Below are 24,988 nucleotides of genomic sequence, written 5' to 3'. Positions count from 1 at the left end.
ATTATTATTATTATTATTATTATTATTATTATTATTAATTAATTTATTTATTTATTTATTTATTTATTACCTCCTGCTATTTGTGAAAAGAGAGACTGCCGATTACTCACATTAATTTGTTTCCTATGCTCTAAAGGTAGCAGCAAGTCTGCAGTCAGACAGCCGCCTCCATCAGCGACGAGGCAAACTGTCACACCTCCCTGTGTTGGTAAGCATTCCACAAAGACCATATACAGTACATATTAGTAATAAATATTTGATGTTAGGATCTGCTTATTAATTACTGACTCATCTGTGTCTGCACCCTTTCCCCAAGGTTCCGTATCACAGAGTGTGAGCTCCTCTGTCAGAGCCGAGACGGAAACTGCTGTGGCTGAAGGTATTACTCTCTATAATGTGTCTTTAATGTGTAACTGATTTAATTTCATGTGCTGTGGTCAAAATGTGTGGGTTTTAATGTGTTTTGTGTGTTCCATAGCTCTGGCACAACCTACCACAGCCCTGCAACAGCCCAAACCCCTCACCCACCCTCCAGCACTCATTAGCCAGCCTGCACACTCAGCACCGGCCTACAGCTATGACCAGGATGTGCGCAGTTGGAATTGCTCTCTCCAGCAGCGCATTTGGATGAAGACTGAGTTGGAAGCTTTGGGGCTATGGCCGGGGTCCCGACCGGTGTGCCACTCTCTAAGCATGGTGTCCCTGTGGCGTTACCCTCCTCAGCCTGAGCTCATTGAGACCAGCACCAAGCTTCCCTCACCGAAGCACTTCCAGCTCCACCCATTCTTCATTTGGAAGCCAGAGCATGCCGTCATGGAGAGAGTCAGGAACAATTACATCCATGCCGTGTCTTTATGGCTGTGCCTCTCCGCAGGTTCAGTCTTCAGGTGTAGGAAGGCCTCGGGTGATTGTTGGCACCAGTGGCCAGTACTACATCTTTGCCTCCCGACTGACCTGCAAGGTTTGTAGGCGCTATTGATTTGCTGACAAACTCCAGTGGTTGGAAAAAAATTCCAAGGAGGTTGACCAACATCCTCACAGCCTTCCTCACGCACAAAAAGGCCATTTGTAAAACTGTTATGGATGAGCTGAGAAGAACCGGCAAGTCCCTAAACAACATGGCCAACCAGGTGACAGAGATGCTCCACCTAAAATATGAGCGTGCCAACCTGGCCTATCTCCTGGCAGTGCAGAATATCCGGGATGGAGAAGCAGGGCTATATGGGCAGACAACAATCACTGGCTATCTCCAGGAAGAGGAATCTCCAGGACCATTTGGGCAGTATGAAGATGCAGATGGCTGGTTTGGAGTCTCTCTGTCTCCACACTACCTGACTGACTGCCTCCTACAGGAGTTTCAGCGGCAGGAAGCAGCAATCAGCAATCACCCAGCTCCTCCAGGGAACATTTGGACAGGTCTTTAGATCAGACCACACACGCCGAGTGGCTAGGAAGGTCACCATCTCATCTGGCACTATGTCCTCCTATGCCATCATGAATGAGAACTGGATGATCCTGTCCTGGGTGATGCTGCAGTCAGAGTGTGATAAGTCACTGGAGCCCATGTATGAGGGTCTCGCCAACCGCTACAGCACTGCAGGGGTAGAGAAGGCAAAGTTCCAGTGGGTGGACAGGTATGAATAACAACATTTAGTCACTACTGTCTGTTCTACTGAATTTACTTTTTACACAAAGAATAGAATAAAAATGTATTGATTAAATATATAATATAGTTGGCTATATTTATGAACCATTTGACTGTGAAAATAAGTGTAGCTGCTTTGTAGTCATTAAATCTGTTTTGAAAATATTTATGTACATTTCTCTTACATTTCTATGCTAAACTATTACAATTGCCCTGTCTGTTTTTGTGCATATGTAGAGACTGTTGTGCTGCCTTTCGAGTTCCGGACCTGCAGCCCTTCGAGGACCTTCAGTGGGCTTCCTGGCAGACAACTGATGCCATTGCGGCAGAGGCCACCTCTGGGAACCTGCATAATACATGCGCGTCACGGAGCAAGTTCAACCAAGACATTGTGGTCAAGCTGGACTTGTTTCACTGCATGCGCAGGTTCACCAGGGAGTGTGTTTCTGAGCACCATCCACTACACAGCACATTCTGCAAGTTCCTGTCTGCAGCATTTACAGTTGTGGACCAGGGAGACCTGCAGAAGCTGAAAGAGGCCTACACCTTCTGTGGGATTGTGCCTGCTGAACCCACCAAGCAGCACATCAGGGAGCACTGCAGGGTGAAGGTGCCGCGTGCGAGAGAGCTGCTGCAGAGAGTGGAGGACGTCCTTCGCCATTTCCATCTGGCCAAGGACCCTGATGGCACCCGGCTGTACAAGCCCTCCATGCTCAAGGTTTGGAGGATCCAGCGAGTCCACATTTTGAGGGGGTGCCTCAGTGACCCAGAAGTGGAGGATGGGGTCCTGTACAGGTACGGGGGCACTCTGCAGCTCAACCATGTGCAGGGGGAAGGAGCCGCTGTGCCAGTGTGGATCCCTGTCAGGGGCACTTCCCAGCAGGAGGGCTTCCACCTTCACCAGGCCTGCTGGGTGACTGGTAATCTGGTCTCCAACGAGCTGTTCCAGGCTCAGGGCTTGACTGGCGAGGTGGAATTTCCAGCGGCTGGTGGACTTGAAGCAGCCTGGAGTGGTGCTGCCAGCAGTGTTTGACCCGGTTTTAATTTGCGAGTTGAATAAAACATCCGAGAAGGTGATGGGGCATGTGAAATATCCAGCCCTCCACATCTCTGCCAGGGACACAGGAGAGAGGTTTGGGCTGCAGTACCTGGAGCCAGGCTGCCGTCCAGTTCCTTTGGACTGGCAAAAACACAAGGTCCTGAAGACTGCCCTTCCTCCTCCTGTGGAAACACAGCTGCCTTCCATCACCCAGCCATTGTCTGCGGCACCCCCTGTGGTGCTTCATTTCCCACCTGCTCCCCCCACCTTTGAAGATGTCAGGGACACAGACGCCTCACAGGTAGTCTACTTTACTGTTTGTCCTGTCACTGTATTAATGAACTAACATTGTTTAACACGTACTACAGCTTACGGCTGCAGACTTTTAACATTTATTGTTATATCTATTTTATAGCAGAGCTTTGACAGTGGTGAGCTGTCCTTTCAGTCGGTCCAATCACCGACAGGACGGACCCTGCCGTCACCACAGTCCACAACATACAAAGAAGAGAGCCACTTAATGGGCCCAGGTAAATCAAATACTACTGCATTCAATCAAAAATACTTTCATGTGTTGAAATCAGATTCTTCTAAAGAGCCTAATAATATGAATATACAGTATGCTGTCTGTCTCTCACACACACACACACACACACACACACACTCACATACACACACATTTTGTTCTAGTTGATCTTTTAGACTTGTTTATAATAAAAAAATTTCATCTCCTTTAAGGTCTGCAGAGCACTCCTCCCCTGCCACAAGCTGCCTCCCCCAGAGCTGCACGCACAGGACCAGTAAAGGCTGGAGGGCTGCTGTTTGTCTTGGACCACAACAGGTGGCCAGCACCCATGAGAGCCGCCATTGATGGACTGCTGGCCCAGCATAAGGGAGAGAAGGACTTCCTGAAGCGGGTGGACAGAGACTATGCTGCTCTGGTGCAGAGTACATGCTCTGACCCCAACAGTCTCCTGCACCCCACCACATGGCAGCATATTTCACGCTATGTGAAACATGCAGCAAAACAAATTAACACCAACACTTCACTGAACGCCAGCCCAGAGAAACTGCAGGAGACCCAGCAGCTGTGGCAGCATCTGACTGCAGGGAGTCAGACGGTCACCGTGCCAGTGGTCACCCTGCCTCCAGCCGTGATCAATCCCCCTGCTCCCATCACATCCCAACCAAGTCACACCCAGGGAGCCCCTGTGACCGATTTCACAGTCCGGTGACTGGTTAAAGAGCTCCTCGAGAGGCAACAGGCGGCAGTTCAACAACAAAAAAGAACAAGGAACTGCCTTGCCTGTGGCCAACCAAAATCTCGGTACCGGGGTGATGGCTCCACAATCCACTTTTTTTATCAGACTGGGGAGGTTAAATACTTCTACTGCTCCACGAAAGTCTACCAGACTTATGCAGGAGAAGGACTCACCAACCCCAGGATGCCATTTCTCGAGTTTGCAGACACACCTTTTTTTCAGAGGGAGCTGGAGGCCTCAAAGCAGAGAGGAGCCCAGAGGAAGCAGGTTCTGGAGCAGAGGGGGAAGAGAAAGTCTGTGGAGGTGCAGCCAGCAGGCCCCCTCTGCAGGTTCTGCCACCTCCCCATGAAACGGGGCCCCAATAGCCCTCATGTTCATGCCTACTTCCCTGGGTTAGCAGGGAAGTATGTATATTGTCCAACCAAGGTACTGTCTTTGTACCAAGGACAGGGCATGGACAGGGAGTTAAGCTGGCAGGAGTTTCAGCGTACTCCATTTTATGAGGCTGAGAGAAACAGGTGGAGAGATGAAAAGGGAAAGTGAAAATATTGACTTTCCCATTCCTGTCCATATCAGCCCTGTATATAGTCATTCATGTATAAAGTTATTAACTTACACTTTTGTTGTGTTTATATGTTTGTAAAAAGTCTATTATATACATAATGTTGTATTCTTTTTTGAGCACTTATAATGCGTGTGTCTGTGTGTGTAAATTTGTAAAAACCCGTTGCAAATATTGTTCTTGTTCTTAAAGTTGCCATAAAAATATTTTATCCAACATCCATCTGCCTGACTGCCTTTGATTTTGTTTCTTGTAGTGATTTTAGTAATTAGAATGCAAATAAAGATGAGATCAAATGAGATATGCTTTATTATACCCAATGGGAAATTCTTCAAATTTTTCAAACAGCAGTAAACAATGAAAGACAATACAAATAAATACTAAAATACATACAAAAAAGTTACATTAAAAGGTATTAAAAACAATATAATTAAAAACACATGAAAGCAGATATATACCCTATACCAGGGGTCGACAACCCTGGTCCTGGAGAGCCGCAGGGTGTGCTGGTTTTCGTGTCCACCTTAAAATAAGCAATCGATTCAGACCCAAGAAACCAGGTGAGGTGAGTTAACTGTGTAATCAACGGCTTTCATTGGTCAATTAATGCCAAGTAACAACGAAAGCCAGCATACCCTGCAGCTCTCCAGGACCAAGGTTGCCGACCCCTGCCCTATACCATGTTCTTCAGAGTGCACTTTGTGGGTTGCAGGAAATAGACCTCTGTAATACAATTCTCACACAGAACAATTCAGTATCCTGCTGGCCATATAGGCAGAAGATGTTCTTCATAGGTCAATGAAGCTGGAGAGGAATTATATAAAATATATTAATATCAAATGGGACACTCCAACAAAGACATTACCTGAATTACGAACCATCTTTTTGTGCTCAAGGGCGTATTTTATCTGAGGTGGGTATATAGTATTTCACAGAAACGTGTGTCAGGTAGGGGATTCGATGCACGGTCGTCATGTCGAGCTTTACACCTACTCGTTAAGCTTAACTTCCCTTAACTTTTCCCATTCATTCTCAACGGTAGTTCTTAACACTACGGATGCAATATATTCTTGGCCACACGTTGATATCGAGGCGCTGTTCCGAGCTAAACGAATGACGTCTTTTCAGTGCGGATTCCTTAACTATACGAAATCGCCTGGCGCGAATCATTTCCAATGGAACCGACGCACGTTTCGGTAAATCTATCTTAATAATTATTTTACTACTAACTGGTCCTTGAATGATATTGATGTTGTTGAGGTATTCCCACAATATTTTCAATAAAATTGCCTGTAGTTTAATCAGTTACTGCAATGTATTATTGTTATTTTGTGGGAAAATTACAGGTAAACGGGATAATGTCTCTGCATTGTTTATTGTCATAGGACTAACTTACTGCCATTCAGACATCTTATTTTGGTACATGTTCCTTTATTTACCATTAATATATTATTGTTGTTGTTGTTGTTGTTAACTTGGCCATATTATGTAGTTGCCCAGCTAAGTACTTAAATAATAGAGCAGTTTCCACAATAATTATATTATACAATATTTACACCCATGTTACCTTAAATTATATGAATGTAGAGTAAATACATAGATTTATTGTTTTGTTTTTTCTTTGTTTAGTACAGTAATGCCAGGCATTACTGTACTTACTTGGCTTGCCATGCCCTTTGCCCCATTACATGTGTTCTCTCCTTAAAAGGTCACAATGTGAAATATATGTTCACATAGTATGAATAGATACAGAGGTATACGCGTACCTGGATTTGTGTTTTGTTTTGTGAAGAGTAGAAAATATACAATAAAGTTTGTTCGGTTTATAAGGCAAAGATGAGGTATGTGTTTAATCATCAGAGGATAATTAACCATTTCAAGATTGTTCAGCGCCAAATCGCGTTAGATGTTTTTAAGGTTGAGTCAACTCCCAAGTTGCTCCCAAGTTTCGGACAGCACATTAAAAACAGGCGTTTACGCCAGACGCCAGTAGAAAAATGTAGTCTACATTGGAACTATACGCGACATTGTATTAGTTATAAAAAAGTAAAGCAGCGAAACGAGTTGTGCATAGCCTGCGACCAATGAGTATGATCAAAGTCGACGTCCTCCATTTTATGTTGTCAATAATGGCAACCAACAACATTCCAACAGGTGCGCTACAGCCAGGGGTTAATGTTCGGGGAACAGAGACCATTCCATGATATCCACGATGTGATACCCCGCCAGAAAAGAAGTAGTATCACGTTGTGTCGAAATAAATATGAGTTTTTAATCTGCCAGATATTAATCAGTGGTGACTGACGCTCATGACATCAGTCGGGGAGAGCCAAAATTTTTACCAAAACGTTTGGAAGGCACAGTGACTTGAAGTTCCATGTTTTGGATTCAAATTGTCGAGAAAACCCTAAAACAAAATTGAAAGTGTTATGCGCTTCGAAGTAGCCTGCATTATGCATTAACCGCTACTATCAATTGTGAGCCGAAGAGGATCTTCCAAATACTTAGATGTAAATGCAATATAGACTAATGTCCTGAAGTCATTAATTTTCCTCGCTGTGGTCATAAAATGCAATCAAAAGTTTTTTAGGACACGAGATAATTTCGGCTTCTTCCTTTATATTTAGATTTTACATTCTTTCTGCCGTTCCATCCAGTTGCTAATTATAATTGCAGTTCTGTTGATAGAAAAGAGGAATAATATACATATAAAAATGCTCGACCAGCCTTTTTGTCGTCAGTGAATAAGGAAAATTAAAATGGATCCACAAACAAGAGGTCGTCATTCATTTAGCATGCTTCTTTTCAAATCTTTTCACTCAAGCGGTTAAGATTAGAACACTGATTGAGGACTCAAATAGCATTCATTCCAACTGTACAGAAAGAAACAAACCACCACAATTGAGCTCAATTGTATTTTTTTTACATGACAAAGAAAATGCAGTGGGAAATCAAGCCTCTCTATTCAATCGGAAATAAACAAACAGAACATGAGACCTGGACATTCAAAACCACTTGAGTTTAAGATACTCCAAGCCAAATTATACAGGCTACACGCTGTACTTGAGATTCCAGTTTTTTTAAATCCATCTTCTTATAATCTTTTCTGGGTATGCAAATATAATGCCTTGATGGTTTAAATGTTACTCAAACACTTCAAAAAATGTAAATCTAATACTGGCACTGGTACCACTGCTCAGACACAATGTGTTCAACCTTCCCATATGGGAATATAGATGGGCACAGAAGACAACAGGTAGCACTGGCTGGAAGAGTGAATGCATTGAACCGTTGCCTATTGTTTGAACACGCATAATAGTGAATAGTGTAAAATTAGGTTCGTAACATACAGCATGATGTCGTTGGAATAGTAGCACCTGATACATCACTTAAGACACAAGGTCAACCCTGTTCTGACAATACTGGCTAAGAATCTCTCAATCTCTTGTTCAAAATGGAGTGTTTTCAATGCAATTACCAAAGGTAATGTGAGATTTGAGGTACTTCACAAAAACAAGGCTGTTTTGATTGATCACGTTCCAGTTAGAAATGTTTTTACAAGAGAGAGTGAATTTTCATGAACCCCCATACATAGCTGTTTTAAAAAAAAATACTTTGTCCCCCATTGTAAAATTATATTATAATCTATTGTCAAAAGTATTATTATAAAGTAAATAAATTAGAATTCTAGCTAACTAAAATGGCGCCCACATCTCTCTCTCCCAGTGGTTAAACGGCGTTGGTGTATAAGGCTGCTTTCGACAAACTAAAGTGAACATGGACACTTGACAAATACAAAAACAGAGAAGAAAAGATGTGTTGATATATTAAACAAACATTGAGGAGAAAAAAAACAAACAAAAAAAAAACACAAAAACAAAAAATTCTCCGAATAGACATTTGGCAGTCGATTGTGTGTAAACAAATATTGAGGAGAATGGATTCTGTATTTTTTTGACTCCTCTTCCTCTCCGAAACGACGGGCTGGAGGAGCCTCAGTCACGTCCTCCTCTCTCTCTCAGGATCAACGTGGCGTTGTGCAATGGAATCTGTGCATTCCCTCTCAAGTCTCTATCCCGGACACCCCCACCCACCCCCCACCCCAAACCCTTCCTAATATTACCGTATCCGGGTGAAGAGGTTCAAGACAGACACAGATTCCTGAAAAGGAAAATAAAAACAGGTGAATTATGACATACAATGCAGTTCATAAGTATTGGGACAGTGGTTGATTTTCGGCTTTTTTGGCTCTTTACTCCAGCACATTGGATTTGAAATGAAACTAGGAATAATGAGGTTAAAGCCCAGACTGTCACGTTGAATTTCAGGACGTATCGGGTAATGTGTGAAGGAATGACATCACTTTTATACCCCATTTTAGGGGACCACAGTTGGCTGCTCATACTTTAACCTCATAGTCATGGTTTCATTTAAAATTCAATGTAAAATTTTAGCACTGTCCAAATACTGCACTGTAACTCCTTAAACTCACTAAAACCGGCAACTAGTTCAGAACCAAATGAGCAGGTGAGGTGAGTGCAGCTGTGAACTTGACTTAACCCTTTGAAAAGCAGTTTTTTGTTTTGTTAAGTAGTTTTTTTGTGTTTTCAGAATTCCAAACCAGTGTTCTAGAACACCACTGCTTCCTATTGTCAGTAGCGATTGTTACATCAGTATTGGAATATTCAGTTAAGAACATTCAAATCCCTTTGTGACCTCACACCTTAATGGGATAAGAAAGTGTTGCGTAATGGTGGAACCCAGCTGACCCTGTAGCTCTCTGTGACTAAGGTCACAGAACCCTGCTTAGAAATGGGCGAGGCTGGAGCAATGGCATACCTTCGTGGACCGCGTTTTGCTGAACACGTTCCAGAACCGCAGGGTTTCATCACCGGCGCCCGTGACAATGGCTTCCCCGTCTGGAGACATGGCCTGCAGAGGAAGTAGAGGTCAGAGTTTACAGGAAGTAGATGTGAGAGAGAAGCTCATACACACCTGCGTCAAAACATCACTAAAAACGTAATTATTCAAATAAATTCATTACATTTATACTCTTATTATGTGCCACCGTTCTCATTTTCAGATAAAATTCATAAAACATTTTCTCTAATGCAATTTTGGTTGGTATAACTTGGAAAGACAATTTTGTTGAATTATTAGCAATCGTGCAGGACTGTTTACAAAGTAAACCAGGATCTAAAGGAGTTAAGGCACTTCAAATATGTACTTGAGAAAGGTGCGACTCCTACAGAAAACAGCCTCCATACGCCTCCATACGGAGGGCTGAAGGGCAGAGCACTCACCAGGTAAAGCACTCTGTAGGAGTGGCCCGTCAGCTTGGCCACCTGCGTCAGGGCCGGATATTTCCACACGAGGATCTGGTTCTGAGAGTAGCCGTGTGTGCTTACCTGACGGGCAGGAAGAGATGATATATGATATGAACATTACTTACGAAACATAAATAACAACAGAGAGAAATAATACAAGATGGTTTAATGCAAGTATACACAACGCTTACCAGAGACTATCCACATACGCACGTGTGTTCATGACGTTACGTAAAAATACTCAACATGAAAGCACATATATAAATATAAATATAGGAAGATACTATTTAGACCAGTAATGAAACTCATCTACGGTAAAGTGTATAAAGGCTTTACAGAAGGCCACGGATAGTCTGTGGGTGACGTAACAGGCACCCGACCCATACATTCGCTACGGTCTACGTGCGGGTCGGAGTCGAGGCGGAGGAGACGGGGCCCCCGGTCCGGGCGGTACGCACCAGCTCGTTGGCGTGCTTGGACCAGGCCAGGTTGCAGACCTGGGAGCCGGTGTCCATGCACTGCAGCGGCTGGCCCGTCAGCGTGTTCCAGAAGCGCACGCAGCGGTCGGCCGTGCCGCCCCCGGACGCCAGCAGGCCGTGCTGGTGGGGGGACCAGGCGATGGCCTTCACCGCTGCCAGGTGCTCCGTGTACTGCTGCACGGGGAGCAGGCTGGAGTGGTTCCACACCAGCAGCTGGAGGATGAGGACCATACCGTCATCATCATCGTCATCATCATCCGGAGTGACGTCATCCGCAGTGGATGTGACATCCAGTGACATCATCCGGAGTGGATGTGACATCCAGAGTGACATCATCCAGAGTGGATGTGACATCCAGAGTGACATCATCCAGAGTGGATGTGACATCATCATACGGAGTGACACAAGAATCCAAAAAAGGGGCGGAGCAACAGACACCATCATTGGCCCACTCACTGGAACGAATTCATAAATGGCATTTCAATTACTTTCCAGAATTAACAGACCTGAAAGCCACCTGGGTGTTGCCTGGCGGCCATTTTGTACCTGAATGGTCACCACACATTAGTTCATGCAGGGCTGCCCAACCCTGTTCGTAGAGACCTACTGTGCTGTATGTTTTGTAGATCTAGTTAAGCTGCCAATTAATATAATCAGGTGTGCCAAATTAGGGTTGAAATGAAAACCTGCAGGATGGTAGATCTCCAGGAACAGGGTTGGACAGTCCTGACCTGAACGAATACGTGATGAGCATTCTGGCACAAAATGGCCGCCATGCAACATCCAGATGGCTTGGTTTCATTTCCCGTTGCGTCAATTCAGGGAAGTAATTAAAATACAACTCATGAATCGAAATCTCATACAACATTATTCAGTTCGTACATTGAATTGCAATTCCGACTACATTGAAATGGAATCCGTTTCAGCCTTGGCTTAGACACAGAGGCCCATACGCGTGTGAATCGGGCGCGGGTACCTTGTTGTCGTTGCCCCCGGAGGCCAGCAGCTGGTGGTCTGTGCTCCACTTCAGGCCGCAGACCTCCTGCCGGTGTCCCTGCAGCCTGCGCTCCGACTGCAGGGGGGGGGGTCCGCACGTCCCGCTGCAGGATCATCCGGTCCCGGCTGCCCGACGACAGCTGGTCCACGTTCCACGCCAGCGCGCCTGCGGACAGGAAGGGACCGGGGGGCGGACAGGAAGTGACCGGGGGGCGGACAGGAAGTGACCGGGGGGGGGGGCGGACAGGAAGTGGATGAAGGAGCCACGCCACCGAGAGGCAGGGGCGTCGTAAAGAGAATAACTAAGATACGGGAACGGGATAACAGAGGTTGCAGGTTCAATTCCGATATGGGGCACTGTAACTGTAGCCGTGAGGTACTGATTGGCTCACTGCAAAAACCAAGAACGTACGTCAGTCTCAACAAGTATTTTAGTCTAATATTTTGATTTTAAATCTATTACTTTTCAATAAAAGTAAAATACTGCCAATGAGGCAAAGAGTTGAGATTTGATTTCAAGATTTGCCAACAGGGTAAGAAAACTTGGGTTGGACTGCAGACAGTGTTCAGTGTGTGTTGGTCCTCACCGACTCTGGCTGTGTGGCCCTCCAGGGTGAACATCTTCTTGCCAGCAGCAGCATCCCAGATCTGCACAAACCCTTTGTGTGTTCCCACGGCCACCAGATTACCCTGAAACACACCAGCGTATACTATCAGAGACAGCACCTCTCTCTCAAACACCAGTGTACACCATCAGTACCTATCTCAAACACACCAGCGTATACTATCAGAGACAGCACCTCTCTCTCAAACACCAGTGTACACCATCAGTACCTATCTCAAACACACCAGCATATACCATCAGAGACAGTACCTCTCTCAAACACATCAGTGTATACTAGAGACAGCACCTCTCTCAAACACACCAGCATATACCATCAGAGACAGTACCTCTCTCAAACACATCAGTGTATACTAGAGACAGCACCTCTCTCAAACACATCAGCGTATACCATCAGAAACCAGAATCTACCTCTCAAACCCACCAGCAACAGAAATGCGTGGACAGCCCATACAGCAAACAATAAAGATGTTTCTATAATGGTGTCAGACCGTAAACTTGGACTTGATAAATGCTTTACTTTTAGACAGACCAGGCAAGTAATCGTATTCATGCTTGCTAACAAATCAGAAAAGAAATTCCGACCAGCTTTTCTCAGTATAGCCATTGTGCCAGCTGAATTCCATGGGGAATGTTTTCTCTTCGAGGCCGTCTCGTACGGTCTGGCCGACAGGGAATGCATTATATGTTCTGCGTGTGGAAGGACGGGTGAGACGGTGCGACTCATCCATAAAATAAAAACTCACGACAAAAGAAAACTGCAATCGATATTGAAGACTGAATTCCTGTAAATGTCATTCCGTTCTGTCGGGAAAAACGCAGCTGTCTGAAACTGCATGCGAGCCGTTCATTTAGCGCGAGTCGCTAGCGGAAGAGGGGGCGGGGAGACCAGCACTGTGGCAGCACCCAGTACTTGAGCCCACTGCGGACAGCGCTCCGCTTCCGTTGCTGTGTGGCGTAGCAGCAGCCACTGTTCACGAGCGAACGGACGCAGGCCAGGCCAAACTCACCCTCTCTGACCAGCCCACCGAGGTGACGGAGTCTCCTTCCACCGAGAGGTCGCACAGACGAGTCACCTGACCAGAAACACAAAGACCTGGTCAACCACCGTCCCAGTCACGTGACTGGCACTGTAAACAAGCACCCACAAAGCTTATATTACTGTACTATGAATTACAGTATTAAACTAGATGGAGATCCATGAAATGCCAACAACTGTGACTGAGTAAAGGTTCTATATTGGATTATAACCTTTCTATTATAACAATAATAGAAAGGTTATAATCAGAAAGACAAAGGACAGATATAGCAAGGTAGTTCCATATTCTCTCACTCTCACTCTCTCACTCTCTCACTCTCTCACTCTCTCACTCTCTCACTCTCTCACTCTCTCACTCACTCTCTCACTCTCTCACTCTCTCACTCTCTCACTCTCTCACTCTCTCACACACACACACACACACACACACACACACACACACACACACACACACCTGGCTGGTGCAAGCGCTCCAGAGGTACACGCAGGTCCCCAGGCCCACACTGAGCACGTTCAGGGCTGACCAGTCCACCAGGTTCAGGTAGAAGTCGTCCTGCAGCTCCGGGGCGTCCAGCACCTTGAAGGGGATCTTGGAGATTTTGCGCGTGGGTTTCCGCGGCGACCGTAACAACTTCTGACTGCGAACAGAACGAAGGCCGCAGCGGTCTAACAAACGGACAGAAAGCGGCATTCTCCGCACAGCAACATTTTTCATCTCCGGCGAGCAGGCTTTCAGGTCACCAAGGACGTTTGGAAACATGAAAGGCTGACACAAACGTTTTAAAAGGGAGCGATTGTGTGTGAAATTCCGCTCGTCTCGATAACCGTGAAACACAAAAGCCGTCGTACCTCTTGCAGCTGACGGGGGACAGGGAGTACGGGGAGACGGTGTTCCCTTCATCTGGGGTGGAGCGTTTACCGCTCAGAGAGTACTGCACAGGAGACCAGGCAAGAACAACATCAGTACGTACTGCCATTACGGCTGTTCACACGGACAGAACAATAACACTCACAAGGTGAAGAAAAATTATAATGAACAGAACTATAATCTACAACCACTGCTACTACTAATAAGAATACTATTGATACTACGAATAAAGATAAAACATCTGAGACACACACAGACAGACAGACAGACAGATAGATAGACAGACAGACAAAAACCCACACAGAACAGGTTTTATCTAAAAGTACATTCCTGCAACACAGGGGACTTCCTCATATCAGGGAACTCAAATTCCAGCCAACTTAACCTAATCAATTAAAATCAAGAAGAAAAATCAAATAGGTGAGAGGTGAGTGAAACAGGGCTGGAGAGAGCGGTGGATAGAGAGAGGGGTGGAGGGAGAGAGGGATGATGGAGAAGCCATGAGGAAGAGAGAGGGATGGATAGACGGATAGAGCAGTGGAGGGAGAGAGATGAGAGAAGGATAGAGGGGTGGAGGGACAGAGGGAGGAAGGGACAGAGGGATGGAGAAAGGGAGGGAGATGGAGGGATGGATAGAGAGGGAGAAATGGAGAGAAGGATAGAGGGAGGAAGGGAGGGATGGCGAGAGAGCGGTTGAGAGAGGGAGGGATGCGCACTGACGCTAAAGAGGCTCCTCTTTTCAGGGAGGGAGATGGAGAAGGATAGAGCGAGCGAGGGAGGGAGGGAGGGACAGAGATGGAGGGATGGATAGAGGGAGGAAAGGAGGGAGAGATGCGCACTGACGCTAAAGAGGCTCCTCTTCTCGGGGGTGGAGGGCTGTAGCCGGCGGTCCTCGGTCTGGGGGTCCTGCACCTTGTCGATCCCGGCCCCCAGCAGCTCGTTCTTCAGCAGGGCAGAGTAGGCCAGGCCGTCGGCTGCTGCAGCACCAGAGCAGGGCCGAACACAAACACGCTTTACAAGCCAGAAAACACCTCACAATCGCATACGTAAAACAAGCAGGGCCCAACACAAAGACGCTTTACAAGCCAGAAAACACCTCACAATCGCCTACGTAAAACAAGCAGGGCCCAACACAAACACGCTTTACAAGCCAGAAAACGCCTCACAATCGCATACGTAAACTACCGTCAAAACAGTGGATTCATATATAAACCTTGGGTTCTGGCATACCTTTGCTGGTATCTGACGTCGCATCTTTTGCTTTTCTGTTCTGGCTGGGTGACTTCTCATTCTCCTAAACGCAAAAAACAAAGAAATGCAAGGGAAATTGATGTTACATTACATTACGTTACATTACATGATGTGTTGCTAGATATTCAGTCAAAAATTAGGTTTGGAGGAAAAATAAAAACAACAGCCACTTTTGGCTGACAAAAGCCCCAAGTGATTACTGGGAATGAAGTCAGGACTCAGAAACAAAATGGGAAAATAAGCCTCCAGCATTCAGATTTATTTTCTGGAGCGTTCCTTTGCTGCTGCAGGCTATCGCTCACGGCGTCAGCCTCCATCTCCTCCACATGAAAGGCAAGTTCTCTTGTTTCTGCTTGTTCTCGAAAATAAAGGCACGTGGCTCCCCAACTGTGCGGTTTCAAATCTGCATTCGCGGTATATAATATTATGGAAGGCGGGGGATTTTCACGGAGGCGAAAGGCTGACCCTACAGTTAAATCAAACGCAGTCTTTGGTCTCCCCGCCCCCTCTTCCGCTAGCGACTCGCGCTAAATGAACGGCTCGCATGCAGTTTCAGACAGCTGCGTTTTTCCTGACAGAACAGAATGACATTTACAGAAATTCAGTCTTCAATATCCAGCACAGCGAATCAGCACGACTTAACTTGCACAACATTATTTACACAAAAAACATCTAAAGTAAGCACAGACAGCAGAACAGTTAAGAAACTGGCCTTGTGACACAAAGGTAGTGGGTGTGAACAGGGTGCTTAATCTCAACTGCCTTCTCAGCAAACAGAAAACATCCTCACAGTGTTGCGGTTACATTTACATTTTAGTCATTCGGCAGACGCTTTTAATCCAAAGCGACTTACAAGTGCATAGGTTCTACCATAAGTCAGAGCATCACATCCAGAAACTAGCAAAAACATTGAGAACATTGGTTACAACATTGAGAAAACATTCCAGGACCATTAGAAGAACGTTTTATGTCAGCTGGGTTAACGTGGACACGCCGGCGGTCTGTATTCAGAAACACGGGGCGGTGGGTGGAACTCACGTTGATCCTGTGGAAGTTGATGCTCCAGTTGGCTCCAGCGCGAGACGGAATGAACCGGTCGCCATGTTTGCTGGGGGAAGAAACCGGCGAGTTGGTGGGGGTCAGGGTTCTCATCACCTCTGTTGCTTTCTGCAAAGGATTAGAGAGAAAAGGCTACATTAGGCCACATCAGCAGCTAAAGAGAGATATCCTTCAAAAATACTTTCCTATGGAGATAAGAAAATCCTGTTTGTGGTTCAAAACTTAACTGCCACTGATCGAGACCAGGTCAAAATCAGCAGTACTGCTTAGCTGGGAATATACCAGGGCTCTACAATGCTACCATTTTAGGAGAATTCGCTCCTGAAAAGTGATTAATTGGGATGCGTTAGAGTGCTCTGCAGCTTTTCAAATAAGAAGCACATTTGCTCCTTGAAAAAAAATTGTTAGTATAGAGGCATGTGCACATTTTCCACTGAAGTCAACCCAAATATATGCCATAATTATGTCTTTCAAAAAGATTCACAGCTTTGTCTCAGCAAGCTTTTGTTCACCAAAATCATCTTGTTTGTGAAAAAATAAGCTAACAATAAGATGCATTTGTGAGCCAAATGCAGAGTGAATCCAGCTAAAGTTTCACCTCTTTCTGTTCCTAGGTCTCCCTACCGTGGGCGAACAAAAGAAAGCATTGACAACCCCTCCCCTACAGGATGGAAATGCCTCTTGTAAACAGAAAAACTCCCACCTATGCAAATTCACTGGTGATCAGGTGGCACAGTGTGTGGGTAATTGTAAAGCATATTCATTTCACAACAGGTTTAACATGGGCTGGGTATATCCAACCGCAACAATCCTGTACAATACAAAATGTACAAAACAGTGTTTGTGCTTTCATGTGCGTGTGGTTGCTTGCATGAGAAGTGGAGAAGTGGTCAAATGCACACACACAAAAAAAAAGGATGTCACTCAATAAAAAAAACCAGGATGTATAAGTATGTGTGAATTGTGTGGTCTAGGAGAGCCTCCACTCTCTGGTAAGGACAGAAGACTTACTACAGGGCTGGCATTCTCATTGTGGATATTGATCTGTTGAAACAGCCGCTGCTCATAGTCCTGGTCCATGGCAGCGTTTGATGGAGACGGCTCACTAATGTTCAATACACCGACTACACTCACAAAGGGAACACAAACAAGACAACAGACAGATAATTATTTTATCTTTTAAACTGTATAGGCACGGCACAAATATCTTACAGCCATTGCTTATGGTTTGTAGTTATACTACAATTGGTCATTACTTTACTATAAACAGAGTTTTACAAAACAGATTAACAGGAATTGCTTGCTGATAAAGAAAACAACGAAACAAAGACGGACAATCAAGCTACTCATTCTACACACTGCGCCACTCTGAAAGATATGCGGTTGTATTGGGTAGGAAAAGTGATGGGATGCATGTACAACGCATAAAAAATTAAAGTTTTAAACAGACTTAGCAGAATTAGCTAAGTCAGCAGCTAATGAGCAGCGTATTGATGGAAATGACTCCAATGCAAAGAGAGGATATCTAGTTAGCCAGCTTATCTACCAGATAAAACACAATTAACTGAGGTAACTTGTTAGCTCATCCATTAGGTAACGTGGAAGCTCATTCAAGAATGAGTTTCATCCATCTAACCATAGCTGGAGACAACAAGGATTTGAATGAAAATCAAGCTTAACTGGTGAGCTAAAGTTAGTTAGCTAGCCGCTAATGGCGGCTACTAACAAATGCTTAGCTAACGTTAGCGAACAGTAGCTACCACTTGACACAGTGTGACAGAACGTCAATGAATACGCATTTAAATCTCTAGAAAAAAAGCTGCTACCTGGTACTACCCAACTTAGCGAACTAACCAAGCCAGTAGCCAATCAATAAGTTAAATTGCATGGTTTACCTCAAGCCGATTTTGTGATTCTGTAGGCAACTGTTATGCAATTCGTCGGACTTTCACCCTAAATGTAACTGTTGTGCAGTTCGTCGGATGTTGACCCTAAATTGAACTCTGCCCGTGTACTCCGTTAGCTACCGTCTCCACACCAGTGGAAACTATTTGGAAGACTGTTCATGAAAATAATAACAGTCGTAGCTATATTCTATTCATAGCTGTTCTCACTCTGACTCTCCCAATATGGTGGCTTGTACAATGTTATTATTCGCATCGCAATGCCTTCTGGGAACCAGACTTCCGGTGTCAGCAGACCTATTAAATGCCTATTAAAAGCCACGTAGCGTTGCTTAGGGAACAATTGGGTGACAGTGCAGAGAGGGTGTAGATCAGTGCAACAATGTAATATTTAATATATAAAATAATATATATAATACATTAACGATGTCACATTTTTAACACAAATAATATCTGTCTCAAATGGACTGCCTATATACAGACTAACTATGGTGTCAGCCCATTTTGACACCCTATTTCACCCTATTAAACTACAGTTCTTGAGGGCCTCTGCTGGTTTTCTGTGTTCTCAGCACCAGAGGTTTATTTAATTAATTAAATTAGACTGGCTAAATAATCCAAACACATTGTTCACAAGGCCTTAATTGGCTGACTAAATGGAAACCACAAAACCTGCAGACACTAGACGGCTATATAGGGGACTAGTGGACCATTTCAGACACAGTAAAGATCGCAGACAAAGATATCATAGATAGATATCATAGCTATTAAAAGCGCAGCAATAAATAACGAGTTTGTTCATTTGGAAAGCTTTCGTTTGAAAGCTGTTCAACTGGAAGTGACGTGAAAGTGGTTACAGTTAAGACAACCAAACACACAACTCTTATTTTGACGGATCTGCTACTGTATGGACACCGGAAGTAACAGGTTTCATGCTTGAAGTCGCGCTTTCGATTTCTTTAGCTTTAGCAGAGTTCTCACAGTCCTCTTATCGCTATAAAACGTCGAATGTTTTCGATTTAGTCAAAACGTCTAGATAAGTTGTTCTGTGTCAAATGCATGTTTTGTGCATGTTCTGAAAATGGCAAGGGAAGAATCTGCGCGACACATAAAGTCGTTGCTTGTACACTTGCTTCGCCAGCGACGAGAATACATAAACAATGCACTCGTACAGAGGAAAAATGAAATACATAGGCGAATCAGACACAGAAAATTCCTTTTGCAGAGAATGAAAAGGATGCGCATGGTATGTGGTGCAATACTAGACTAGCGAGCTATATATATATATATATGTATTAAATAGTTTCTCGCGGTTATCGCCTGCCAGATACTGTAATTATGGAATGAAACTAAGTGATGTTAAATTAACTAATTGTATACAAAACGTGTATGTTATATTGTATTTCTTAATATTTAACAGTGTAAATGTTAGCCTTCCTAGCCTTTCTGCTGCCCTCTTTTTAGAATTGTTGCGGAATAGGCTTGACAATAGCTTGCTGAATAAACATTTAAAAAGTAAAGCCATTTCTCACTTCCCACGAGACTTAACTATCAACTTCTCCTTCAGATGGCCTCAAGCGCCCACACTCGGCCCTGGAGTATCACGGAGAGCACGGACTGGTGGGAGAGGGTGGTGTTGAAAGAGTTCGACCACCGGGACTGGCTGGAGAAGTTCCGCATGAGCAAGGACACGTTCTTCACGCTGTGCAGCAAGTTGCAGCCGCGGCTGGCGCGAATGAACACCAATTTCCGGCAGGCCCTGCCACTGGAGAAGCGAGTGGCCATCGCTTTGTGGCGGCTAGCCACCAACGTAGAGTACCGCACCATCAGCGTGCTGTTCGGCGTGGGGTGCTCCACCGTTGGCCAGTGCGTGAGGGAGGTGTGTCACGCCATCGTGCTGCTGCTAAAGCCGATCTACCTGCAGCAGCCCAGCGAGCAGGAGCTGGACGAGACCGTGCGGCTCTTCAGCATGCGCTGGGGCTTCCCGCACTGCGTGGGAGTGCTGGACAGTCTGCACATCCCCATCATAACGCCGCCCAACAAGACCAACCACTGCTGCAACAGCAACAGCTGGCACTCGGTGGTGCTCCAGGGCGTGGTCAACGGGCTGGGCCAGTTCTGGGACGTGTGCGCGGGCTTCCCGGGCAGCACGGAGGACGTGAACATCCTGCAGAGCTCCACGCTGTGGACCACGGCGAGCGAGGGGCGGCTCTCCCCCCAGCCGCCCAGAAACGTCCTGGGCCAGCCTTTGGGGTACCTGTTGCTGGGCGACGCCGCCCACCCTATGCAGACCTGGCTTCTCAAGTGCTACCCCGAGTCGACCCAGCTGACGGCCCGCCAGCGGCGCTTCAACTACCACCTGCGGCACGCCCACACGGTGGTGGAGGTGGCCTTCCAGCGCCTGAAGGCCCGCTGGCAGTGCCTGCACAAGAGGAACGACTGCCGCCTGGACCTGGTGCCCACCATGATCCTGGCCTGCTGCATCCTGCACAACATGTGCGAGGTGCACGGCGACACCTTCATCGAGGAGTGGATCGACGAGGTGAGCCAGGCGGACTGCGTGCAGCCCTGCGACACGCTGCCCTCCTACATGGACGACCCCAACGCCGAGCGGGTGCGCTCCCTGCTCTGCGACTACTTCTGCCAGCAGCAGCAGCAGGAGGGAGGGCACGTGGCCGAGAACCTGCCCTACCGCTCCATCGCCTCCTTCCTCCACGCGGCGGAGACCACCGCCGCGGCCGAGTTGCTCACCTTGCTTTAGGTCGGGGATCGTCGTCGAGTCTGGCCCCTCGAATCCAGGTCTGGGGCCTGTTCTACGAAGTGAGGTCAGTGAGTTAGCTGGATAACTGCACTGAGTAGAACTCTGACCTCACCCAAATCTGGAACACGGACTGAAGTATCCGGTTTGATTTTTAGTTTGTGCGGTTATCTGGCTGACTCAGCAATCCTGTTTTGCGGAATATGTGCTACTTATTGGCCAGACCGCCTTCACGCCTGACTCCCAAGTAGAGGGAGGGTGGAAAACCAGCAGCCTGAGGACCGTGATTTGATGATTCCTGCTGTAGATCCTGACTGAGGGGGTCCCCTGTTGTGTGCTAGTTCTGAGAACTGCCAATATATCATCAGTAAAACCTGTTAGAAAACATGAGCTCAGGTTCTTCCATAATTTGTTCCCATAAAACGTATGGCACAATACAGATTTGCCTGATTGCCATTTGCTTTGTCTTTCATTTTCCACAGATGCCTTGGATTCATGCTTCCAGCTGTAAGGATCCCAGTGATTTTGTCTTTTACTCTAATTTGAAAAATTGGGACCTCTTTCTAAAGGTAGCCTTTGCCACCTTAAAAAAAAAAAAAAAGTTAGTTGCTGTGACTGATTAAAAATGCTTGTTAGTTTTTGTGATTTCATCCTGATCAGCATCTAGTTTGGCCTTGGAAACAAGGTATCCGACACTTTAGCCAATCAGTGACTTAAATTACACGCTCAGCTGCTGAAATGCACCAAAACCCATCAGATACTAGGCCACCCAGGACTGGAGTATGAGATTCTTGCTCCAATATCCTCTCTGACTACATTTATATCTTAAGATGACTTCTCTGTTACATATCCTGACCTGAAAGCATGATGACCGTGAATAAACATTTTTCATTTTTTTAATATCCAGGCAAAGTGTCGATCAATTCATTTTCACATACCAGTCTACAGTATGAATAATGTAGCTCTGCAATGATCTTAGCGCTTTTTTTATTATGCCCTTGGATGTTGGACTGGAGGCAGATTTTCACATAAGTGTAATCTGTTTGTTAGAATCGCAATGGACTGTCTGTACTTCGTTCTACAAGTCCTGGCCTTGGAATTGCTGGCATTACATTCCATTCATTTTGCAGATGCTTTTATTCAAAGCAACATGCAATATGTGCATACTGAAGGTTATTGGAACAAGTACAAACACACTTCAGATAAAGTACAATTCTGTCATAAAGTAGCAGCTGTCCATAGTCATGCACTTCTAGTTTACATGGTAAAGCTATGGCTAAGTCAGAAAGTGAGGTAGGATTATAAGAGACATGATATAAGAACTAGCGTCAAGATTGAGATGCAAGTGCAACATTAAAGTGCTACTCGATTGGTGGGCAGCCCTGCAGAGAACTGAAGTGTGAATATAAGCCATGGTAGTCTGAAGAGATGTGTCTTCAGACCACGGCGGAGAATAGGCAGTGACTGAGTGGTTCGTAGAGGAATCGGGAGCTTGTTCCACCACTGGGGAGCTAGGGTGGAGAAGCTCCGCAGTCAGGACAAGCAAGAACCATTTTCACGGACGGCAGGAAGTGCAAATCGCCATGCTGCAGCAGGGCGGAGTGGTTGAGCTCGAGCTTAGTCCTGAATTATGTCCTGCAGGTAGCATGGGGCTGTCCTGTTGGATGCGGTGCAGGCCAAAGTCAGAACTCTGAACCTGACCCAGGTGGTGCCCGGCAGCCAGTGGGACAGCTGAAGACAAGTTTGGGCAAATGCGATCTGGGTGAGTTATAGAGGCTGTATAGTGCGGGCTGGTAGGCTTGCGAGAAGGGAGTTTCTATGCATGGGATTATCACGGTCTGGGTGAGAAGCTGGGTGGAGTCCATGGACAGGTAAGGCTGAAGCCTCCTCATATTGTTCAGGAGGATAGGGATGCTTGTTTACAGATACCCAGTACCCTCATAGATGTGTATGCTTGAAATAAATGAATATTTTGTCTGATAAACTTAATATAACCATGTTCTCAGGTCTTTGTAAAGAAAACATTCAGCATCTTGCTGAGGATGTTTTCAGGTGCTTTGGTTATGACCACATAGTGTTTTGGGGATTTTTTGTTTTGGTCAGAAATTGTCCAGTAGACTGCCATGACACCATGCCTTTTTTTCATGGTTTAGTTCCCTTTACACATATCTCACATTTGATTATGAATATGCATATATTGTAGTATATATGTATAGTATTCAAATTTGTATTCATTTATTGTTTTGACACTTTTTTATCAAATAAAACCCATTATGATTAATTGCAATAGTCATTCAAGTTTTTTGGCAGAAACATACCACACTATACAGTTCTTCTCTCTTTAACATATAAACATTGTCTTTTCTAAAACCATTTCTATTATGAGTGTTCTACGTTTCAGTTAGTATGTTATTTAGGAGGCAAAAAAGATGAGTGCCCAGGACTTGAATTAAATAGTCCTGTTTTAGCAATATAATAGATAAACTGATCATTAGCACTTTATGAATACAGACTTTGTCTAGAACATTCCATGTCAAAGTAAAATTTAGGGAAACGCGAATACGGCGTAGGAGATACATGGATGCTGTAACCCGAGTTGATCCGCTCTCTATTAAGATCTGTGGATGATGATCTGCACAGATCTGTGGATGATGATCTGCACAGATCGATGACAATCCGACTTCGTAGAACATGCGCGACGTTAAGGAAAATCCAAATATAGTGTATGGGGGCTATCGCTCACTCGTCGGACAAATAAATATGCATACAAAGGCTACTACCGACTAGCTTGTATAACATGTATTACAAAAGTGAGAGTAACACTAAAAACGTTATATGTACTCTTATTTGCCTTGTAATGTGTGAACAAAACACAAAAAATAATCCTATTATTGTTTTAAATTCCCTCTTCCGCTGTGAGTGAACTCGCCCGTACACTGCGCCACACGTGTGGAACAAAATGGTGTCTCCCTGTCACAAGGGGTTCTGCTGAAGTCTGTAAGTATATTTTAGTAACGTTAGCTATATATTTTAATAGATAACAGTTGGTGTAAAATACTGGAGTACGTAAGCCTACAGAATAAGACGCGGTGCTGTTGTAATGGTGGATATATGCAAATATTCAAAGTACCCTTAGCCAACTAAAAAGATACCCAACATCAAGTAGTTAACTTAGCTATTGCAAGTTAGTTACTTTACAGCTAGCATGACCATCTATGAAAACTAACGAATATAGATGCATTATATATTGTACTTTATTTAAACAGCTAGTATATGAATGTGACATTAGATCGATAACTGAAAGCAGGACTTTTTGAGTCATGAATGTTAGATGAATGCAATTTGAGAAAGGGAGTTGGCTGGCTGGTTAGCTACCTTTCTAACACCTTTTTTTCTCAGCTAACCTCAAACCAAAAATACAATTTTGTTAAGCTAATAACACGATTAAGATACCTTGGTGTAAAATCCAGCTACCATCTTGAAATTAATTACTAGCCGTTTCAAAACATAGCTTGAACTGGTCAAACCATATTGAGTGTAGAGCTGGTCTGAACTGGTCAACCAACTACCAGCTACCAGCTGTTTCAAAACCTAGTTTGAGCTGTTTTTTTTCAGCAAGGTATGCATCAGCGCAAGCCATAATCGACCATTTTAACACTTTTCCCCACATTCCTTAACAGTGCAGACACCGATGTTCTAGCCATTCGACGCCCCTGCATAGAAACACTGCTGAACTTCAGGAATAGAGCAGTCGGCCCCTCCTTCCCTTGGGACGTTTCAAGCTCTAAGAATGGCCGGGACCGAAGAGGTGAAAGCCGTGGGCGCAATTCTGGCCAACCCAAAGGAATCCCTGACGACGCGGTTTCGGGCGCTGTTCACTTTGCGCAACCTGGGCGGCGCAGAGGCCATCGAGTGGATCAGCCAGACATTTGAGGACGATTCGGCGCTGCTGAAGCACGAGCTGGCCTACTGCCTCGGACAAATGCAGGATGAGCGCGCCTTACCCATACTGGAGACGGTGCTGAAAGACACGACCCAGGAGCCCATGGTGCGACACGAAGCTGGTAAGCAAGGCCCCGCAATTTACCAGCGTTACTGAACTCCACGTCTTGCGGGCTTCAGTGTCTGCTGGCATTTGCCTGAACCGTGCGGTACACCACCTGATTTCACTAATTAG

The 24,988-nt window shown here is 45.3% G+C and overlaps 3 protein-coding genes across 3 annotated transcripts; 2 read left to right on the top strand and 1 right to left on the bottom strand.

The window, feature by feature from the left end:
- The first annotated feature begins 1,513 nt into the window (after nucleotides 1-1,513).
- On the top strand, nucleotides 1,514-4,728 carry LOC133127701 (uncharacterized). The gene is made up of 4 exons (XM_061240779.1): nucleotides 1,514-1,634; nucleotides 1,883-2,985; nucleotides 3,100-3,214; nucleotides 3,423-4,728. Exons 1-2 carry the CDS (start codon nucleotides 1,528-1,530, stop codon nucleotides 2,676-2,678), a joined length of 903 nt encoding a protein of 300 aa, XP_061096763.1. The 5' UTR covers nucleotides 1,514-1,527; the 3' UTR covers nucleotides 2,679-2,985; nucleotides 3,100-3,214; nucleotides 3,423-4,728.
- A 2,676-nt stretch (nucleotides 4,729-7,404) lies between these two features.
- On the bottom strand, nucleotides 7,405-24,967 carry LOC133126332 (fizzy-related protein homolog). Its single transcript, XM_061238459.1, is given in 16 exon segments — nucleotides 7,405-8,669; nucleotides 9,348-9,440; nucleotides 9,812-9,916; nucleotides 10,294-10,527; nucleotides 11,291-11,398; nucleotides 11,400-11,476; nucleotides 11,898-12,000; nucleotides 12,943-13,008; nucleotides 13,426-13,609; nucleotides 13,821-13,903; nucleotides 14,683-14,816; nucleotides 15,070-15,133; nucleotides 16,129-16,257; nucleotides 17,161-17,273; nucleotides 20,805-20,866; nucleotides 24,816-24,967. Coding segments are annotated over 16 exon segments (1,728 nt in total). The 5' UTR covers nucleotides 24,947-24,967; the 3' UTR covers nucleotides 7,405-8,627.
- On the top strand, nucleotides 18,893-21,959 carry LOC133126333 (putative nuclease HARBI1). Its single transcript, XM_061238460.1, has 2 exons — nucleotides 18,893-19,299; nucleotides 19,621-21,959. Exons 1-2 carry the CDS (start codon nucleotides 19,135-19,137, stop codon nucleotides 20,812-20,814), a joined length of 1,359 nt encoding a protein of 452 aa, XP_061094444.1. The 5' UTR covers nucleotides 18,893-19,134; the 3' UTR covers nucleotides 20,815-21,959.
- Nucleotides 24,968-24,988: the final 21 nt, after the last annotated feature.

This window comes from Conger conger, chromosome 4 (genome assembly GCF_963514075.1).
Source record: "Conger conger chromosome 4, fConCon1.1, whole genome shotgun sequence".
Taxonomy (NCBI): domain Eukaryota; kingdom Metazoa; phylum Chordata; class Actinopteri; order Anguilliformes; family Congridae; genus Conger; species Conger conger.
Note: the sequence above shows the minus strand (reverse complement) of the source record. Positions and strands in the feature narration are given on the sequence as shown.

What these genes read in the sequence shown, in the direction of transcription:
- LOC133127701 (XM_061240779.1), top strand. Translation starts at nt 1,528, where the DNA reads ATGCTGCAGTCAGAGTGTGATAAGTCACTGGAGCCCATGTATGAGGGT. An exon ending in AAGTTCCAGTGGGTGGACAG is followed by an intron (nt 1,635 to 1,882) that starts GTATGAATAACA and finishes GTGCATATGTAG; the next exon opens with AGACTGTTGTGCTGCCTTTC.
- LOC133126333 (XM_061238460.1), top strand. Translation starts at nt 19,135, where the DNA reads ATGGCAAGGGAAGAATCTGCGCGACACATAAAGTCGTTGCTTGTACAC. An exon ending in GAATGAAAAGGATGCGCATG is followed by an intron (nt 19,300 to 19,620) that starts GTATGTGGTGCA and finishes CTTCTCCTTCAG; the next exon opens with ATGGCCTCAAGCGCCCACAC.